The sequence below is a fragment of the Falco biarmicus genome, chromosome Z (genome assembly GCF_023638135.1).
Source record: "Falco biarmicus isolate bFalBia1 chromosome Z, bFalBia1.pri, whole genome shotgun sequence".
NCBI lineage: Eukaryota > Metazoa > Chordata > Aves > Falconiformes > Falconidae > Falco > Falco biarmicus.
Window position 1 is genome coordinate 68,474,011 of NC_079311.1, and position 19,427 is coordinate 68,493,437.

At 39.1% G+C, this 19,427-nt stretch overlaps 1 protein-coding gene across 2 annotated transcripts in view; it reads right to left on the reverse strand.

The window, feature by feature from the left end:
* Positions 1–298: 298 nt before the first annotated feature.
* The window catches only part of PARP8 (poly(ADP-ribose) polymerase family member 8), a 120,115-nt gene continuing 100,986 nt past the window's right edge, over positions 299–19,427 (reverse strand). For both annotated transcript variants that reach the window (XM_056325102.1, XM_056325101.1), the window contains 11 exons: positions 17,863–17,988; positions 16,308–16,373; positions 14,920–14,987; positions 14,507–14,555; positions 13,606–13,718; positions 13,380–13,452; positions 11,299–11,368; positions 9,353–9,429; positions 8,365–8,434; positions 1,977–2,061; positions 299–1,343 (listed from right to left, as the gene is read on the reverse strand). In XM_056325102.1, coding sequence (XP_056181077.1) covers positions 1,241–1,343; positions 1,977–2,061; positions 8,365–8,434; positions 9,353–9,429; positions 11,299–11,368; positions 13,380–13,452; positions 13,606–13,718; positions 14,507–14,555; positions 14,920–14,987; positions 16,308–16,373; positions 17,863–17,988 — 900 coding nt within the window. In that variant the 3' untranslated portion in view covers positions 299–1,240. The remainder of the gene's footprint in view (positions 1,344–1,976; positions 2,062–8,364; positions 8,435–9,352; positions 9,430–11,298; positions 11,369–13,379; positions 13,453–13,605; positions 13,719–14,506; positions 14,556–14,919; positions 14,988–16,307; positions 16,374–17,862; positions 17,989–19,427) is intronic.

The following is a 19,427-nucleotide window of genomic DNA, read 5'->3' on the forward strand; positions in this document are numbered from 1 at the left end:
ATCTATTTTTACTTTCTGAGGTGGCTTGTAACAGTTGCACAGGTGGGCAAGTTGAACTGGTCTCCATATTCCAGGGTGTGAGTGATACTTCGGGGCACCTGCCATGAGGGTCACTAAGGGCACTCATCATGGCACATGATATGCTTTATGCCTTGGAGACTGGGGCCTTCCCTGCCTGTATTGCAATCACACTCACTTGGAAAAAAAAGCTGTTAATTTAAAGGACAGAGAGATTTGAGTTGGTCTATTTTCCCTTAAGAATAAATTGATAAAAATATTTCACCAGAGACACGTCAGTAAAATTTTGCATTTTTTTTGTATTTTCTGATATACCAACAATCATCTCACTCATGTAAAAGCCTGAATTCAGCACATACTTTAAAATATATGGCTAAATTTAACAACAGAGCAGTTTCACTGAAGTTAAGATGAAAACATTAAAGAACCTTGTTAATCTAGAGAAACTGTAAAATCTAGTATATAAACCCCACATTTTTAAAAAGGAAGTTAACAGCTTCAGGATTTCCAGATGTCTTCTAGGATTCTATAATTCAAAAATGCAACTGAGCAGCTTAATGGATAAGACAGTGTTTCCAGAGAAGATAAAGAAAACTAAACATTCACCACTGCATTCATTACTTTTTGCTTTGTTTCACTCATTAAACGAAAAAAAATTGTTGTTTTAACCTTTGACTAAATCCTAGCTGAATTTGTGTAAAATAAAATTAATTAAAGATAGCTGCAGGTAACCAATCCCTTTGACATGTTCCAGACAACTTTTTATTGTGTTTAAATATGAGCAAATTTTACTTATTGCAGAGTATCCTGCATAGTACAGGTGCTCTGCTACAAAATCTTTCCTCTCACTTATAATTCACTCATTCTAAATTTAAAATACCAGTATACAGTACTAAAACCTCCAATTGAAGTTTAATATAAAAATATCAGCACAAAACTCCTTTTTAAAGTCTGTTTATTGTGAGCATCCCAAATGCCTGTTTAATTGTTATTAATTGTAGTATATTAATAGACTTTGCACCCCTACAGTTGCTAATTCATACCATCTCTGGTATTTTGATAAGATAAGAAATACTAAGTAAGAAAACAGTAAGTATTCAAAGGGTTAATTTGCTTGGAATAATAATAATAAATTAGTTTTTTGCATCTTCTTCAGTTCAAAATCCAGCTTTGAGACTGAGGAAGGCTTCCAAATCGCATCAATTAAATAAGAGTGGTCCTTTTAACCAGTAGCAGTTTGATTGCCAATGACTCGAAGAATCTCTTTATGAATGCTTGGTTCCTGTGTATTTATACTTGTATCACCCACTTGACCATCTTCATAACTAAAAAGAAGTACAGAAAATAAAATCAAATTAGAGTTTGATTAATCTACCTAAAAACATCCAAAACTGTTTCATTCAATAACCAAGAGTGCTTATTCCATATGTTAACATGTTTCTATTAAAAGGCTCTTCTGCACTTCACCATTACACGCAGATCCTAAAATCTGTAGAAATGAAGGATGGTAAACTGCCATTGTCATTGAAACCCTGAGGCTGAATAAGCCACTAGGACCCAAAGGGGACAAGTCATAAGTGAGAGTGGAAATATTCATGTCATAGACAAGGAAGTCTTTAGTGAATTCCTCAGCTTTAGAACATACAGACAAATAGAAATTATATTCTATGATACATGGATAGACTTACTGTAATATAAGCTAATGCTGTACAGTGGGAAAAATCACTAACTCTTCATTCATTTGTTCTTTAACAAAACTGCAACTAAACCTTTGTCTCTAGCTTATGCATACATTTCCTAACAAAAGTAAGTACAGAGAAAGATAAAAAAAGAAGTGACACTGGAAAGAATTAGGAATAAACATCTTTTATCTACTTCAATTACAGCTATAGGGGGGAACAACGGAAAAATGTCTAGGATGAACAGAAGTTGAATGTTAAAAGTAGCTTTGTACTCACACAAAGAAAAATCTTGTACACACGTGGTCCGTATTGGGAACTACCCATATCTCTCCATGTTTGTGCAGATCTGATGAGGTTATCACTATCAGGGAAAGAATATATTTCATAGGGATGAAAACATGCCTGGAAAATATTGCTTTAAACAATTAGCTTTTTAATACACTTTAAATAGCCTTCTTGGAATGTGTAGTTTTCCACTGCACGTCTGTGCTGTGGTGTACACTTTGAGTTGCTGCTAGTGCAAACAGGGAGATGAACAAGATGCTTGTTTCCAAAATATGTTATATTTTCCAGAAAACACAGATGCCTGATGTATGGGAGTCAGTTGCTAATTGGAATGAAAAATAAAAAAGTATATTTATTAAAACCTGTTTTTAAATGGCCATAGGGCAGTTTAGGAGGATCTGAATTAACTAACTAGCCATTGGAAAAGAGGTATTTGTGACTGATGATGGCTGAGCCAAAAATGAGACATTAAAAATAAAGCCTGGAAATGAGATATGACAAATTTGGGATTTGCAATACTACTAAATATTTTTAAAAATTAAGCACAGCAATTATGACTTAAAGGGATCATGAAACTTGACAAAACTTGCTCAATGTTTAGAAAACAACAGTGTATTAGATGATAGGTTGTTTGTCACCAGACTGAGGACAAAAGAGGAAAGAAACCTTTTTATTGCCTGGTAGAAGCTATACTATCAATCTGTATTTTAAAAGATTTCTATAAATGTCTTTAAATAGCATCCCCCTGGACAAATTGTCCAGCTGTGGGATGAGCGGCTTCACAGTGTACTGGGTGAAGAGCTGGCTGAGGGGCAGAGCTCAAAGGTTTGCAGAGAATGGGGCTGCATCTGGCTGACGACCAGCCACCAGCGCTGTTCCTCGGGGCTCAATTCTAGGGCCAGCTCTGTTCAGTATTGTTATCCAAGACCTGGATGTGGGAGTTGAATGCAGCATTAGCAAGTTTGCTGATGATACCCAGCTGGGAGATGCTCTTGACTCGAGGGATGAGGGGCCTTACAGAGGGATCTAGACAGACTGGACTATTGGGACATGTGGGACAAAGTTTAACAAGTCTGTTGCAGATTATCTTAAAATTTTACTGAATCCTTCTATATTTTGTTTTTATGTAACAGCTAGTTATAAGAGCATTTTGACTTTAAGGAATTAACCCCCATGCTGGAATTACGTTTGCACTTATTAACCAATGACATATGAATCACTGTACTGCTCGTTATCTGAGACTGTTACTTGGAACTCCCTATGCTATAGAACATAATAGCCTTAGTCTTTACTCTCGAGACCATAACCAGAGCACCCAGGTTCTATTGTGTATAGGATGAGTTATTGGACAGCTTGGCAAGGCTGATATCCAGCCTTCCTACTTGGCAACAAAACTAATTTTTAAGGTGTCCTGAAGTGAACTATCTTTGTTATAACAATAAAAATAATGCCCACAGGTGAAGACAACCCTTGCCCAGGTGAAGACCCTTCCCCTGAGCAAGTGTAGTAACAGAAAAGGATGACACAGTAAATGTTATAATTATATGCAAATTACTAACTAATCATTTTAATTGGGCGTGTACGACCTTGTAATTTTGTGTATAAATGTAACGGTAAAAACTACACTGGCGTGCTTGATCTGTGGAGATGCCACTGAGCACCCAGTGCTGCAATAAAGGAGTGCCTGCTTCTTAATACTGCATTGGTGTTAAGTTTGATTCCCGATTTCGATGATAAGTCCAAATGCTGGATTCTGTACGCAGGACAGAGTAATGCTGGGGACAAGATTAAACTGTGAGAGGAGTGGCTGGGCACCAGCCCCACAGAAAGGGATCTGGTGCATGAAGGCTCAACACGAGTCAGCGGTGCGCCCGGGCAGCCAGGAGGGCAAACCGCATCTGGGGGGGATTGAACACGGCATAGCCGGCCGGCCAAAGAGGTGATTATCCCACCGCATCCAGCGCCGGTGCGGCCTCACCCCGCGTGCTGTGCGCGGTGCTGGGCCCCGCCATTTCAGAAGGGTGTGAAGGTCCTCGAAGGCGCCCAGAGGAGGGCAACAGCGCTGGTGGGAGGGCGGGAAGGCATGGCCTGCGCGGGGCGGCTGAGGCTCTGGGCTCGTCTGGTTTGGAGCAAAGGGGGCTGAGGGGCGACCTCGCTGCTCTCTGCAGCTTCCTGGGGAGGGGGCGTGGGGAGGGAGGTGCTGATCCCTTCTGCCTGGGATCCGCTGACGGACACGCGGGAAGGGTTCAAAGCTGCGCCAGGGGAGGCTCAGACGGAACATTAAGAAGCATTTCTTTGCCAGGAGGGTGGTCAAACCCTGGAACAGGCTTCCTAGAGAGGTGGTCGATGCCCCAAACCTGTCAGTGTTACGGAGTCGTTTGGACAATCCCCTTAGTAACATGCTTTAACTCTGAAGTGCCCTGAAGTGGTGGGGCAGTTGGACTAGGTCCTTTCCATCTGAAATATACTATTCTATGCTATTCTAACACTACCATGAATAAATGCTTATTCAATTTTTATAGCATTTTTTCCAAGAATTGAAATATTAAACAGACATTTATCTGTTGTAATTAATTTAATTGTAATTAATTAAAAATCTACATTAACAACCTCCCCTCACCTCACAGAAAAATGAAGTGAATAGTAATAATGTAAAATATATTTTTCCAAATATTTAAAATTCACCCTTAAAAAGGATGCTCCATAATAAGTGTGGGGAAAGAACAACATGGATGAAAAAGTCCTTGTGAAAAATGTGATTTCTATTTAGAAACATCAGGCACTAAAGGCCAAGTAAATTCTAGTCAACCCTAGATTCATTTCATATCTTTTTCTGAAAGATTTGGAATTAAATCTGTGGTTTTTTCTTCCAGATTTAATAGCATTTTCATGTTGACTGTCAAGTCCTTAATCATACTAAATATTTCACTTGAACATTCTCAAAAACACATATATTAAAAAATAGCCCATATTGCTTAAAGATTCCATTTTGAAATAATGTATTTTCCACTGTCTGTCTTAATTTTTACTTTTAAAAATAAAAAAGTGCTCTAAATGAAAGGTAAACTGAGTTTAACATAATTTCTTTTTGTTTGGTCAATGAGACTAATTACCAATTACTAGTACAATTCTTATTCAAATTTCATAATTTTTTATTCTCAAAACCTGCTGAGGTTTCATTAGTTATTAAAACAACAGCCAAGACTTTCAAGAATGATTGTACTCTTATGCGCTGGATTTTAACTTCACAAGATTTCTGAAGCAATCAGAGAACAGACTGGTTTCCAGATGAACAGTGTATTTGCCTGAACAGTGAAAATTATTTGGAAATTCAATAGGAAAGTTGTTTTTTCTGACTTTTAGGTGTTTAATGCATTTATCAAGAGCTTGCAAGAAAATAAAGACCATGACTTGGGTTATTTTGATGGCTTAGGAATATGATCACATTTGAAAGGCAGACAAGAGAACCAGTCACTATGTGCATATGATTATTTCATGAAAAATCAGCACGTGTTACAGATTTTTGTTCAAAGCGGGAAATGTTCTGAATGATGACAATGACAAGGAGGTGTTGCCCTCTATGTCAATGACCAGCTGGGGTTCATGAAGCTGAGCATGGGAATGGATAAGAACCTGACTGAGAGCTTATAGGTCAACATTAAAGGGAAGGCAGGGACAAGTGACATTGTAGTGGGGGTCTGCTACAGGCCACCTAACCAGGAAGACCAGGTGAAAGAAGCACTCTGTTGACAGACAGGAGCAGCTTTATGTTCACAAGCCCTGGTCCTCATGGAGGACTTCAGCCAGCCTGTTGTCTGTTGAAGAAACAAGACAACAGGGCATAAGCTATCCATAAAGTTCATGGAATGTGTTGATGATAACTTCTTTCTCCAAGTCACAGATGAGCCAATAAGGAGAGGTGCTACGCTGGGTCTTGCTCTCACCAGCAAGGAGGGGCTGGTGGGGAATGTGAAGCTCAAGGGCAGCCTTGGCTGCAGTGGCCTTGGCTGCAGTGACCATGAAATGGTGCAGTTCAAGATCCTTACGACAGCAAGGAGGGGACACAGCAAAGTTGCTACCTGGACTTCAGGAGAGCAGATTTCGGCCTCTTCAGGAATCTGCTTGGTAGAATACCATGGGATAAAGCTCTGGAGGGAAGAGGGACCCAAGAAAGGATAATACTCAAGGGTCACCTCCTCCAAACTCAGAAGCAATGCATCTCAACAAAGAGGAAGTCAAGCAGAAACACCAGACAGCGCGCATGAATGAACAAGAAGCTCCTGGACAAGTTTAACACAAAAAGGAAGCCTACAGAGGATGGAAGAAAGGACAGGTAACCTGTGAAGAATACAGAGAAATTGTCCAAGCAGTCAGGGATCAGGTTAGGAGAGCTAAAGCCCTGACAGAATTAAATCTGGCCAGGGATGTCAAGGGCAACAAGAAGAACCTCTCTAGGTACACTGATGATACAAGGAAGACTAGTGAAAACATGGACCCTCTTCAGAAGGAAACAGGAGACCTGGTTACCTGGTACCTGGAGAAGGATGAGGTACTTAACAACATTTTAGCCTCAGTCTTCACCGTCAAGTGGTCCAGCCACACCACCCAAGTCACACAATACAAAGGCAGGGACCGGGAGAATGAAGAATTGCTTGCTTGTAGGAGAAGATCGGGTATAAGATCATCTAAGGGACCTGAAGGTACACAAGTCCATGGGACCTGATGAGATGCATCCAAGGGTCCTGAGGGAACTGGTGGATGAAGTGGCTGAGCCAGGATGTATCATATTTGAGAAGTTGTGGAAGTCCAGTGAAGTTCCCACTGACTGGAAAAGGGGAAATGTAACACCCATTTTAAAAAGGGAAACAAGGAAGGCTCAGGGAACTACAGGCCTATCACTCTCACCCCTTTGCCCAGCAAGATCATGGAGCAGATCCTCTGGGAAACTACGCTAAGGCACATGGAAAATAATGAGGTGACTAGTGACAGCCAACATGGCTTCACCAAGGGTAAACAGTGCCTGAGAAACTTGGTGGCCTTCCATGATGGGGTTACAACATTGGTGGATGAGGGAAGAGCAACTGATGTCATTTGCCTGGACTTGTACAAAGCATTTGACACTGCCCTGCATGACATCCTTGTTTCTAAACTAGACATGGATTTGATGGATGGACCACTTGGTTGATAAGGAATTCACTGGATGGTTGCATTCAAAGAGTTGCAGTCAATGGTTCAATGTCCAAGTGGAGACCAGTGACAAGTGGCGTCCCTCAGGGGTCGGTATGGGGACTGGCACTGTTTAACATCTTTGCTGGCAACATGGACCCTGGGATTGAGTGCACCCTCAGCAAGTTTGCTGATGACACCAAGCTATGTGGTGCAGTCAATACGCTGGAGGGAAGGGATGCCACCCAGAGGGACTTGACAGGCTTGAGATGTGGGCCCATGCAGACCTCATGAACTTGAACAAGGCCAAGTGCAAGGTCCTGCACCACTGTGGTAGTCCCAACCACAAATACAGGCTGGGCAGAGAATGATTGACCGAAGCCCTGAGGAGGACTTGGGGGTGCTGGTGGACAAGAAGCTCAACATGACCTGGCAATGTGTGCTTGCAGCCCAGAAAGCCAACTGTATGCTGGGCTGCATCAAAAGAAGTGTTACTGGAAGGCTGAGGGAGGTGATTCTCCCCCTCTACTCTACTCCTGTGACCCCACTTGGAGTACTGCATCTAGCTCTGGGGCCTCCAACATATGAAGGACATGAACCTGTTGAAGCAAGTCCAGAGGAAGGCCACAAAGATGATCAGAGGCCTGGAATGCCTCTCCTATGAACACAGGTTGAGAGAGTTAGGGTTGATCAGCCTGAAGAAGAGATGGCTCCAGGGAGACCTCATTGCAGCCTTCCACTACCTAAAGGGGGCTTATAAGCAAGACAGGGACAGACCTTTCAGTAGAGCCTGTACCAACAGGTCAAAAGCTAATAGCTTCAAACTAAAGGAGGGTAGATTCAGACTAGATATACGGAAGAAGTTTTTTACGATGTGAGTGGTGAAACACTAGAACAGGTTGCCCAGAGAGGCAGATGCCCCATCCCTGGAACTGTTCAAGGCCAGGCTGGATGAGCCTTTGAGCAACCTCATCTAGTGGAAGGTGTCCCTGGCATCCCATGGCAGGAGGTTGGAACAAGATGATCTTTAAGGTTGGTTCCAACCCAACCCACTCTGAAATACACAGGTCAGCTATTAAAAGCAAGTAGTTGTACCCCTACCAGTAGTCTCTTACCTAAAAACAACCAATACTGGACCTAAAGGTCTCACTGGCTTGCATCCAGTAACACTGTGTCCATGACTAAAACAGTTTTTCAAGGGCTTTCAGCTTACCTTCACATAAGGCTATACATTTTAAGTTACGGCTTTGCAAAAATTGTGACTGTTGTCCTTTCTTCTGTGACTGAGATGTAAAAACATAAGAAAAATTAATTAGTGCAGTAAGACAAGCTGAGTAAAAAAGTAACAAAGGAGAGGGCTGTTATTTTCAGTGGTTTATTAAGGAACAATGATAGAGGCAGTCTTTCTAAAACATTTCTATATGTTACAGAATTTCTAAAACCACATATTATTTGTTGGGATTACTGTAGGAGGGATTTCAACTCCTTTACCCAGAAAGACAAGTTCCTAATTATTACAGAATGAATAATATTGTTAGAAATACCAGACTGTTACTGAAAACCAAATTGATAGCAGAAAAAAAAAAGGTGAATTTGTCCACCAGTTCTTTGACCACTACCGTGATATTTTACTGGCCTTCCCTTTTCTTAGGGCTTCTGCTGTTACGTACCGATTCCTCTCCAAAGCCAGATTATTCTGTAGTTTCTACATGCCAACTATAGACACAGATCTAAGATCTCCTTCTCAAAATTCAGTCCTACACATATATGCTATGAGTTTGCTTCAGATAAAGCAAAAGTTTAATAGGTAAAAACCATGAAAAACTGACTTGCTATAAATGAAATGCTGATTGTTTTCCAGCAATAATCACTCTCAATTCCTTTTGCATCATTCTTCTGCAAGTCTAGAACTGAGAAAGCAATGGATTGCTAAGTGGTCATAATGCAATCTGTATTTAATTTTCATTCTTTTCCTAAATGCTGCTGCTTGGAAAAGAAGGGCACAAGACCTCCAGTACACTCTGTAAATTGTTACTAAAAGGAATTGGGCTGCATTTGATGTTTGCAATCCCTGAAGTTGTTGATTTCTGTCAATAAAATAAAACTGTTAGCTTTCACAAAGGGAGTATTACCTCCTTTTCAGCTATCAAGTTCCCAAGCATAAAGCCATAAATCTTCCAGAGATGGCTGATGTACTGTACCTGTGATGTATTACTGCCCTTACTGCCTGAAGCTGGTTCATCTTTAGCTGACACCTTCTGCTGCTTCTTGTTCATCCCTAGGAATATTAAGATTAAATAAGACACTCTGGCATATAAATACCATAATAAGCGAAGTTAAGTATGGAGAATGAAACAGGTAGCACAGTGGGTATCTCAGCTAGTTAACTTTGTCATACAGTATTTCAGTTTCATCCTAACTACCAGTACAACTACATTGTATTGCAAAGACTTTAGGAAAGCCAAGTTAGCATTAAGTAGGTGCAAAAGCAGGTAAACTTGACCTTAAACGTCACCTAACTGAGCTGAAGAATGCCCTTAGGTGGGTGCTTAACAGAGCTGCATGCCAGCATGTCTGGAGTGTAACTGACGCTATTCAGGCTGAATTAACACAGATTGATTAACTGTCTGTGGGACAGTGAAATCATGAGAGAAAGAACTTCAGATATTAACCTTTAACACTTCATTGAGACTTTCTAAAAGTCTAATTAATTTTTAGGAGTTGTTAATTTATTTTAAGATTTGAAGTCTACCTTGGTTTAATTAATTTATCTACACGTAAAAGAATTAAATTAGTTGTCAGCCACACCGGATCCAACTTCCATCTAGGAAATCTAAACACCTACATTTGTGCCTTAGATTTCTTTTATATTCATCATGTTGGTTTTATTAAAATTCCTGTATTGTATGCTACTACAGTCTTCCTTGCCTTTCCAGTATCACATTCTGGATTTTGCATCACATCACATTTGCATATTCTTGGCAATTTGCAAATACAGACTGTATTATGGGGAAGTTTAACTCTCTGAAGAAACAGGGAGTGTAAGACTCCTCCATGGTTGTTATCGGCATCAATTATTACATACTTCTAGGAACACAGGCCTCCTTTCTGGAGGAGACTGGATGGAAGGGACCAAGAAACTTAGAGAGATAAGAAAAAAACACAATGAAGCTGACAAAGCAGCGTTGTCCAAAAAGAAGGGAATTTTCTTAGATAATGATAGTTCAACCTGCACTTCCAGTGAGTCCTAAAAAGCTTCCATACATACATGAACTTTGAAAAGCTAAAAGTGCATTTAGAGATTATCGATATTGAAATTCAACAAATAGTAGTAAAAAATGCTAAGCTCTTAAAATGAACTGTGACATCACCTAAAAATACTGAAAATCAGAAAGCACAAATAAAACTCTCAGAATTATCTACATGCACAAAACCACACATTCAACTGTACCAGCATGTTCCTATGTGAGGAAATGGTAAATAAAACATACTGAAAGGAAAAAGTCACTATATTTAAAAATTTCTTACATTTCTTACTATACACATTGGTGTATCTTCTTTCTATTATGCCTCTATGTATGATTTAATTTTTATATGGAAAACTCTGCTTTTGGATTTACTAGAGGGACAGATTATGTTCCTTCCCCTTCTCATGCTAAAATAAACACATTGTCCTTTACTTTCTATGTAATCCCGACCTGGCAATACCTGGGAATACTCTTAAATATACACAGCTGAATGTGCCTATAGGTGAATATTTGTTTTGTCAGATCAGGTCATAAAAGCCCATGAATCCAGATAGTCAGTCCATCCTTAGGTGGACTTAGGCAGATATTGACAAAAAATCACAATCACAAAGCTGGATTTTCACTGCATAATCAAGACCTGCCCCATTACACACAGCATCTAGTATTAGCTTATTATCAACTATTTACTTCAATCAGTTTCAAGATACTAATCACCCAGGTATTTAATAAGGGAATTCAGATTTTCTCTCCTTTGGATGAATGAAATCTTGGTCAACAAAGCTAAATTTTAATACAGTAAATAATAAAGTAAAATTCTAAACAGTGAAGCTAGTAAGACAAGCAGTAAACTAAGATACCCCCTACATTTCTCCAACTTTAGAGTGATTTATAAATATCACCTGAGTAACCAAATGATATGCTTGACAATGGACTAAGGTAGATTCCACTTCCAAACATCGCACCATGGAGCTGAAAAAAAGCAGAGTATTGTTAAGCATTAGTTTGGTTATCTGGACAAAACAAAAACAACAGGAGCAGGCTGTAATGCAAATAAGCATCTGCCCCACTGCACTAATTTATTACCTGGTAATAAACGGTGTTCAAAGAAGCCTTTAAAATAATCATATTGTGCAAATACAACTAAAATACTGTATATTCTGGAAACCATGTTCAAAACCCTAAACATATTTTTACATCGTATTTATAAATAAAATTGCACTTTCTGTTTTTAAAACTATTTTTAATGGTTGGACTTGATGATATCAAAGGTCTTTTCCGACCTAATTGATTCTGTGATTCTAAATCTAACATTAACATGGAGGATGCCTATAGACAGTGCTTCTGCACATGGCCAAAACCACCTCAGCCTTAACAAGGCTGAGCAAGCTCAGCATGTGTCTCACATCAAAACTTTGTCAGAAAGCACAGCCTAAGCCAGCCTCTGTGAATCAACACAGCAACAGCTGCTTTTGTTTTCTTTAATGTAAGAAATAAAGAGATGGTGATGACACTGGTCATATGCTATAGAAAAATTTAGTCACTGGAGGAATGGGTTCAATCAAGCTTTCGCCTAAGCGAATTCAGACATGCAAATCCCATGACTGCAGGACTGTGCTTTAGCCACAAAGCTGTCTGAAAAGAACAGAGGAAAGGAAAGACTCTTCTTCACCAGCATCACTGTTCCATGTCATGAAGCTTGGGCTATGCAACAAAAACGAGTGCTTTTTATTAGCCCTGCACTCATTTTCTTGTCTGGAAAGGGTGAAGTGTGGGTTTCACTTCTCCACCAGGGACTGACTGCTTTATGTGGAAAAGCCTTTAAAGAAAAAAACCACACCAAGTACTTGTTGGAACACAAATAAGAACCTAGAGCATCTCCCATGTAGGTAGATGTTATGACCACTGGGCTTCACAGTCATGCTTGCCTTTCTTTCTTTCCTTTGACCCAATGGTATTTACATTGTCTCTGTGATGTGCCAGAGCTCTCACAGGAAAATGCAAACATGCTTTCACTCCTTCAGATCCTATAAGGTTGTATAGGATCCTTGGTGAGTAGATAAGTTTTCCTGACTGGTTGGTACTGGGGTAAATAGCATGAATTTGGATCAGGATATGCCTTAGGTGTGTGAGAGATCTAAAAATGATGACTTGTATAAAATTGGGCTTTACTGTTTCCTCCTATTCCCAGTATCTCAACTTTCAACAAAATAATAAGCATAAACAAAGGGGTTTACTTTGGTGATTTTTGGTGTGTAAATCCTGCCTTCCTCCAAGTATCTCCCAAATATACTAATAAAAATACTCAAACAATTAAGAGGAACAGCAGAGATTCCCATTTGCTTTTTTTCAGTGTCTACTACACCCCAATCCTTAACATGCTGGGATCCTCTTCCAAGGTATCATGGACATAGGTCTGGGGAAGGGCTGTGAAAACCGTGGTGCCAAAATACTCTGAAGTTACAGCTCCTCAACCCCTCTGGCACTGCCTACTTTGCTCTGCAATAGCGGTGTCCTGATGATTCAGTCTGAGAAAATAAAGTTTGCAATAGCTCTCTCCTTGCCAGTACACTCACATTTCCATTCCCAAAGAAACTAGAGAAGAGATGCTGTAAACCCAGTTCCTGTAAATCTAGCATATTCTTGGATCCTATTACATGGAGATAGTTTATGTATCTCTAAATTTTAATCCCCAAACTGCTTTTACACAGTACTGAGCTAAGCCTCCTGGAGGTGCTGCTCTTCAGTGTAAAACTGAAACACTGATCCCAGCAATAGGATTTTCTAGCCATTTTAGCAGACACATTATTTTATTTTAATTGCATCAGAAAAGTAACTTTTCCAAGGAACAAGAGGGTATTTGAAATCAATCCTTTTTTCCACCTATATGACAACCAGACCCACACCCCCTGAAAACCTGCCTAAGTTAATATGTAATCAAGCATGCACAGGTTAGCTAAAGTCTATTTAGTCTACTATTTACCTGCAGCCTCGTATTGGAAGCAACAACTAAGCCGTTCCTCAGGATGGAATGCCAATTTTCAATGTGTGAACCACTGAAGATAGGAAAAAGAAAAGCCATAGTGTAAAATGCAAAATGAGCAATCCTTTCAAACAGTAAATTCAAAACTGTAAAGCTCAAGTGGCAAAACCAAAAAAATAGTAAGGCATTTTGATAACCTTTGATTAATATGAATATATGAACTTACTGAAATGCAAAGGTACTTCCGTAGAGATTTTTAGCAGCTCGGAAATTGGATTCTTTGGCTGGTGGACTGCTGAGAAGTAGGAACTGGTGGGGAGTGTGCATAAACTTGAGTTGCTGTAAAATGTAACAGTACACAAGTGAAAAGAAGGAGATTAACAAGAGCATTGTATTTCCATAATGGCAGTTAAGATGCCCTGCTGTTTTGCTCAATACATGACTGCACCTAAATACCTACATGAACTAAGTTGAAATTGGTCTCATTACCATGGGTTTTACTTGAATCAATTAGTAAAAATATCTTTCAGTTTATGAAACATATGGAAGTTTCTGAAACAGATTTCAGTCTAATATGAACCATTGCATCATGGTATTGTGATCAGAGCTGGCTTTGAATAAAAGCTCAGATTTGAAAGGTTGCAGATTACTATGCCCTTAACCATACAATCAGAGGCACACATACTCAGAAATGAACCTCAGTGCCATCCCTCTAAAATTCAAGAGCTACACTCTTTTTAAGGTGTACTTATAAGTGAATCTTCTCATACACTGTGTTTGGGTGCACTGCTTTCTGAACCATTCTGTATCTAGTATTCTACATGGTAACAAAACAAATAGTGAAGTTATACTCAACTTCAGGTGACTACAAGGTAGACACTTGTATTTGAACTACTTGCTTCAAATACCTTTTTATGACCATTATTTCTTCGATCTATTTTACATATTCACAACATGATTCTATGAGTCATGACCTGAAACCGCCTACTTCTCTCCACTGCTTATTAGTGGAGTCCACATGATTAGTCTGAATGGAGGCATCTACGTTTGGCTAGGACACTCCCACCTAAAATGCTAATACAAGCCACGAAAAATGACAAAATAAGAAAGAACCTGCAGACACTTACCCTATTCACCGGTAGCTTCACAATATGCGATCTATTACTGGAAATAACCCTAAAATAAGAAACAGTTAGATGTAGTAGACATGGTAACCAAACAGAACTTTTCTTCTTAAAAATGTGTTATGAATGGCCACCACAAAGCACCCAGCTGCAGGCCTTTAAACCTACTGAACGGAAGCAGACTAAACCTTAACTAGAAAATGAGATCAGAGGCTGTACAAGTAAGCTGGAATCTTTCCAGTGTTTTCAGAGGGCCCAAAAGAGGTTCAGAAACAGTCCAGAAACATCTGCAGTTGCAAATATTAACTGTGAGGCTAATTCTTAGGGTGAGCTTACATCAAATTATTCTGGTGAAGTAATTACTCACTAAACTTGGTATTTTATTAATTATCATCTCATGTGAGTCAATTTTATACCATTGTAGAAGAGGATGTGCAAGTGGGTCTTGTTTATCCATCTGCTTCTTTATTTCCAAGTAAGGTGCCTAGAAAAGAGTAATTAAGGGTTTTATTTCTGAATTGTAAGGTTAAATTTTGTATGTTACATTGCCCACATTTTCATCTATTAAAACAAATACATGGGACTCATTATTAGGCGTAAATCACAGTTTTACTGACATTTAGTGTTGTACAGTTATAAATGTGTTTTGACAACAAGAATTAATATAGCAATTATTTTCCCCGGAGTAAAATAATAACCATATAATTAGCATCAAAATGACTACATTACAGCAAACATTGGTGATCTCAGGGAGAACAGCAGAAGATACCTATTTACGTTCAGCTCTTGAATTAAGCAGTTGGACTGGAACTTCACAAAATTAAGTCAAAATACCAGAAGATAATCCCCTCTATTCTTCTTAACTGTTTCATGGTATAAAATGGTAAAGTAAAATCCTGTATCAGTTTATAACACCTTTGAAAACCTTTCTTGATTTCAATCACAGTGTAAAGCATCCCTTTAAAACTCTTCAGTCCAAGAATTATATTAGCATTAAAAAAAAAAAGTAAAATGGTGGTTATTTTTCTTTTAAAAAGATGTATTATGTAACAGAAATACATGATTTTTTTAATGTTTACAAGATCTTACATTTAATAACAAATATGTGAATTTTAATTTTCCATTTACTTTACTCCTCTCTATACATTTGCCATTCCAGAACACCGAAGTACCTTACAAATACATATAAAGTAAGATTTATAAATTGCTGTGAGGTTACATAGCAGTTGGAAAAGCAAGGTACATGGAAGAGATTTCAATAATCAGTTATAATTAGCTAGGCTGTTTGGGAAAGGAGGTGTAACAATAAACCTAAGTATGGCTATCAGATTCTGTCCCACTGTGTACATTGAGAAATGATGTGGTAGTAATCCCAAGAGACCCAGCCTTCCAAGTTCCCAACCATACTTAGCTGGTCAAGTGTTTTGCTATAATAGAAATAAAACTATAATTCAGAACACTGCCACTAAATCAATTTCTTTTGCTTTGGAAATAGAAGACCCAGGTTGGCTTTGATATTTCCAGAAATGCAGCAGTTGGTGATTATCTCATTCCAATGTCCCATTCTGCTGTTATTATCTCTTATTTAAACTTCAAAAGATCCGAGTTCTACTTCATTACTTTTATTTGACTGCCATTACGGATACTCTAGGTTTGTTATTTTTAACACATATTTTAATATCATCACAGCGCTATAGGAAAGAGGTCATACTATTGACTTCCCCACCCATCACAGGCAAGCGACACAATCATCTTCATAGTTCTAGAAATAGCAATTAAGTTAGATAAAGATTTTTAAACTCACCTGTGTCATCTCTCTAATAGAAGTGATACTGTCCAATGCTTTCATGACTCGGTCATAATTTTTCTTCTGATGTGGCATAAAATAAGCAAATAAGTCAAAAGAATATTAGTCTTTGGCTCTACAAAAAACTGAATCCCTTCAGTGTGTATAAAACCAAAGCAAGGACAAACGTTCAGCAAACCAATCCTTTCAAATATTCCTAACCAACAAACTCCTTTCAGCTTACACAGATCTCTCATTCATAGTCCAGGAAAATTCCCTGAAAAAATATTATCACAATGGTTTTTATTTGAATATCACTGGAATCTCCAACACACTCAAAAAACCAGCTTACTTTTTAAAAAAATATTTGTAAGTAAACACATGTTCTGACAGTTATTTGGACAGCATGCTACTAAGTTAAATAATGCAGTGACCAAATAGATTTTTAAATAAAATGCTAAATAAACAGATGTGTTTACTTTGCTAACAGCTCTATAGAACATCAGAGGTCCTTCAGCTGTCCCTCTGCCTCAGCCTGATCCTTGCCTACCTTCTGCTTGGGAACCGCTAGCAGATGGCTCCACTTTTTCTGAGTAGATGAGCTTAACAGACCATGCTTCAGCAGCTCCACATGTCATGTCACCTTCAGAAGCTTTACTGTTCCCCATCTTTGGGTCTTGCCAACTTCTGCCCATGGGCTTTCACCTTGCCCATGCTGGGAAGAATCTGGGAGGAGGTGACGTGGGCCCTGCCATCCTAGTAGCTCTCTCCATTCCTCTTCTAGTGTGACCCTCTTTCATATTCCCTCATCTGCCTCAAACTCCCACCTTGCTCAGCCACTGGACTAGGCATCTCCTCATCAGCCCCCTTCCAAGCAACTCCAGGCAAGTCTTTCTTCCCACATGCTACAGAACATACTCGCCCCTTCCTAAAGAAGAACCACTGTGAACTGGCCTTTGCTCAGACAGAGGGAAATGCATCCCAATGCAGGACATCCAAAGTTCTCACTTATGTCCTTGGGGATGGTTCAAGTGAGATGTTCATGGCTTCTTGAGGGCTTCCCTGAGAGTCAGTATTTGCAGCCTGAGGAGCAAGTAGTGCAAACACAATTCTTTACTTCAAAATTGATGCTTGCACAAAACTTGACTATTATGTCAACATTTGATGAAATTAAGGACATACTTGCTTGCAAAAGAGAAAATGAGAAGACAGCAATGACCACTTTAAGAATAAAAAGATGGACTGAACATGCCCTGCTTTATATGGTCCACACCTCCCAAAGGACATCTTTCTCTTTGTGTCCAACGTGTACACTGAGGCAAAGACACTAAGAATATAACATTCTGCATCTAGAATTTGTACCCTAAAAGAATTTCTTGGCTTCAACATAACTTCGAATGCAACTTACACTTTATACTCAAATACCTTCTCAGACAATTTTAAGAGCTACAGAAGTTACATTCTGGAGCTGTATTGCTTATAGTAAAGGAGACTCCTTAAGAAGAAGGCTTTGGTTTGAAATCTCATGCATGACTAAAACCAAGCTATGACATAAAGAAAGGAAACTACTTACCCTGGGGTTAAAGGCCAGCATCTGAGGATCATTAGGATCAACAACAGAAGGATATGGCTCAAAAATGACAACCTTCCTAGGTGACTCCAGTGCAGACCGACACATGGATACTAAGAGATCAACCACCTAGAGAGAAAGAAAAGTATTTATTCAATATACATACTTTCATATTATATCTTCCAGTCTGCTTTTTTTACACATTACAGTAATACCATATTTCATTGTTACCTATATTACCCAAACTGTGTATACACAGGACATAGTTTAGGACTGGAACTTTCCCATTGACCTCAACAAGCTTCACATGCAGCACTGGTACATTATTCCAGGTGCATAAGTAGGACCAGATACTGGTCCTAGATGTATTATGTCAAATGCATTGCTTGCAATCCTGCTTTCTCTTGTGCACATGTGCTAATTCGTGGATTAAATTAATTCTCTAGGGAAATGAAGTTGTGCTGGATCTGTGTATCTCTGTACAGTAGATGCCAGTGAAAAGTGTTGCTCAAGAACGCGGAAGGATTTGTGAAATCTGTACCAGTGCCTGCTGTTCTCCCAAAGACTGCAATCATAGAAACACCTGTAAACATTACTTCTGCTAAAGCCAGAACAGTGCAGTTATACAACAGTCATTTACATGGCTCACACTGGGAGATGCTCTTCTATCCTGTTGCACAAAATGACAACATGGCTTTGAATATCTATGATTTCCAAGATATCATCATAAGATCATGCATGTAATGTGTACACAGGCATGTATTCACATGTGTGCATACAGGCACATATACAATTCAGCAACAGATTTCTGTATTTTTCTTTCAAAATTCATAATTCAGAGGTTAAAAATAGAATACAGCAATCACAAACCAGAGAGAATGCAGCTTTCTGGCACCTGTGAAACTTAAACCCAGCTCATAATGAAATCCAAAGTTGCTACCTAAAATTGTTCCTGCCAGTTAGCTCATTTCCCCATTTTTTCTGTGCCTTCTGAAAACATTCCTGTGTCAAAATAGACTTTTCTATGAAAGAAAGGAAAAGCTGAGATGTTGTAGTTAGTAGGCATCCCTGGTTCCTCACACAACTACACATGGATCAGACCCCATCTCACAGCTCAAGCTGTTCTGGAAGTTTTTATATATCTGCCATTGTATCTGATCATTTGAAGGAAAAAAAAAAATGATAGTCCTCTAAAGAAGCAGAATGAAAATAAGAACCATGATGAAGGGGGAAAGGAGCTGTGCTGCGGTGATTCATACTGTTACCACTCCCCTCCCCTGTTCCTTTAACATGAATGGGACAATTTCCTCTATCATTTTAAAAATACCCTGTTAGCTCCAGTTACCAAATATCTCACATATATTGAAAAGTAAAGTTATTTAAATGATGATCCCTTCCTCCATGGTGCTCTGATTACTTCCCAGTTTATAATACCCTTAAGTGTGATAAATGTTTCAAAATAGGGCATCTACATTAGCATTTGGAAAGGAGACCAGGAGTCCGCATCCACAGCCAGGTCAGGCAACAGGCCTGCAACTGCATAAATGTATGGCCATGAAATTGAGCCT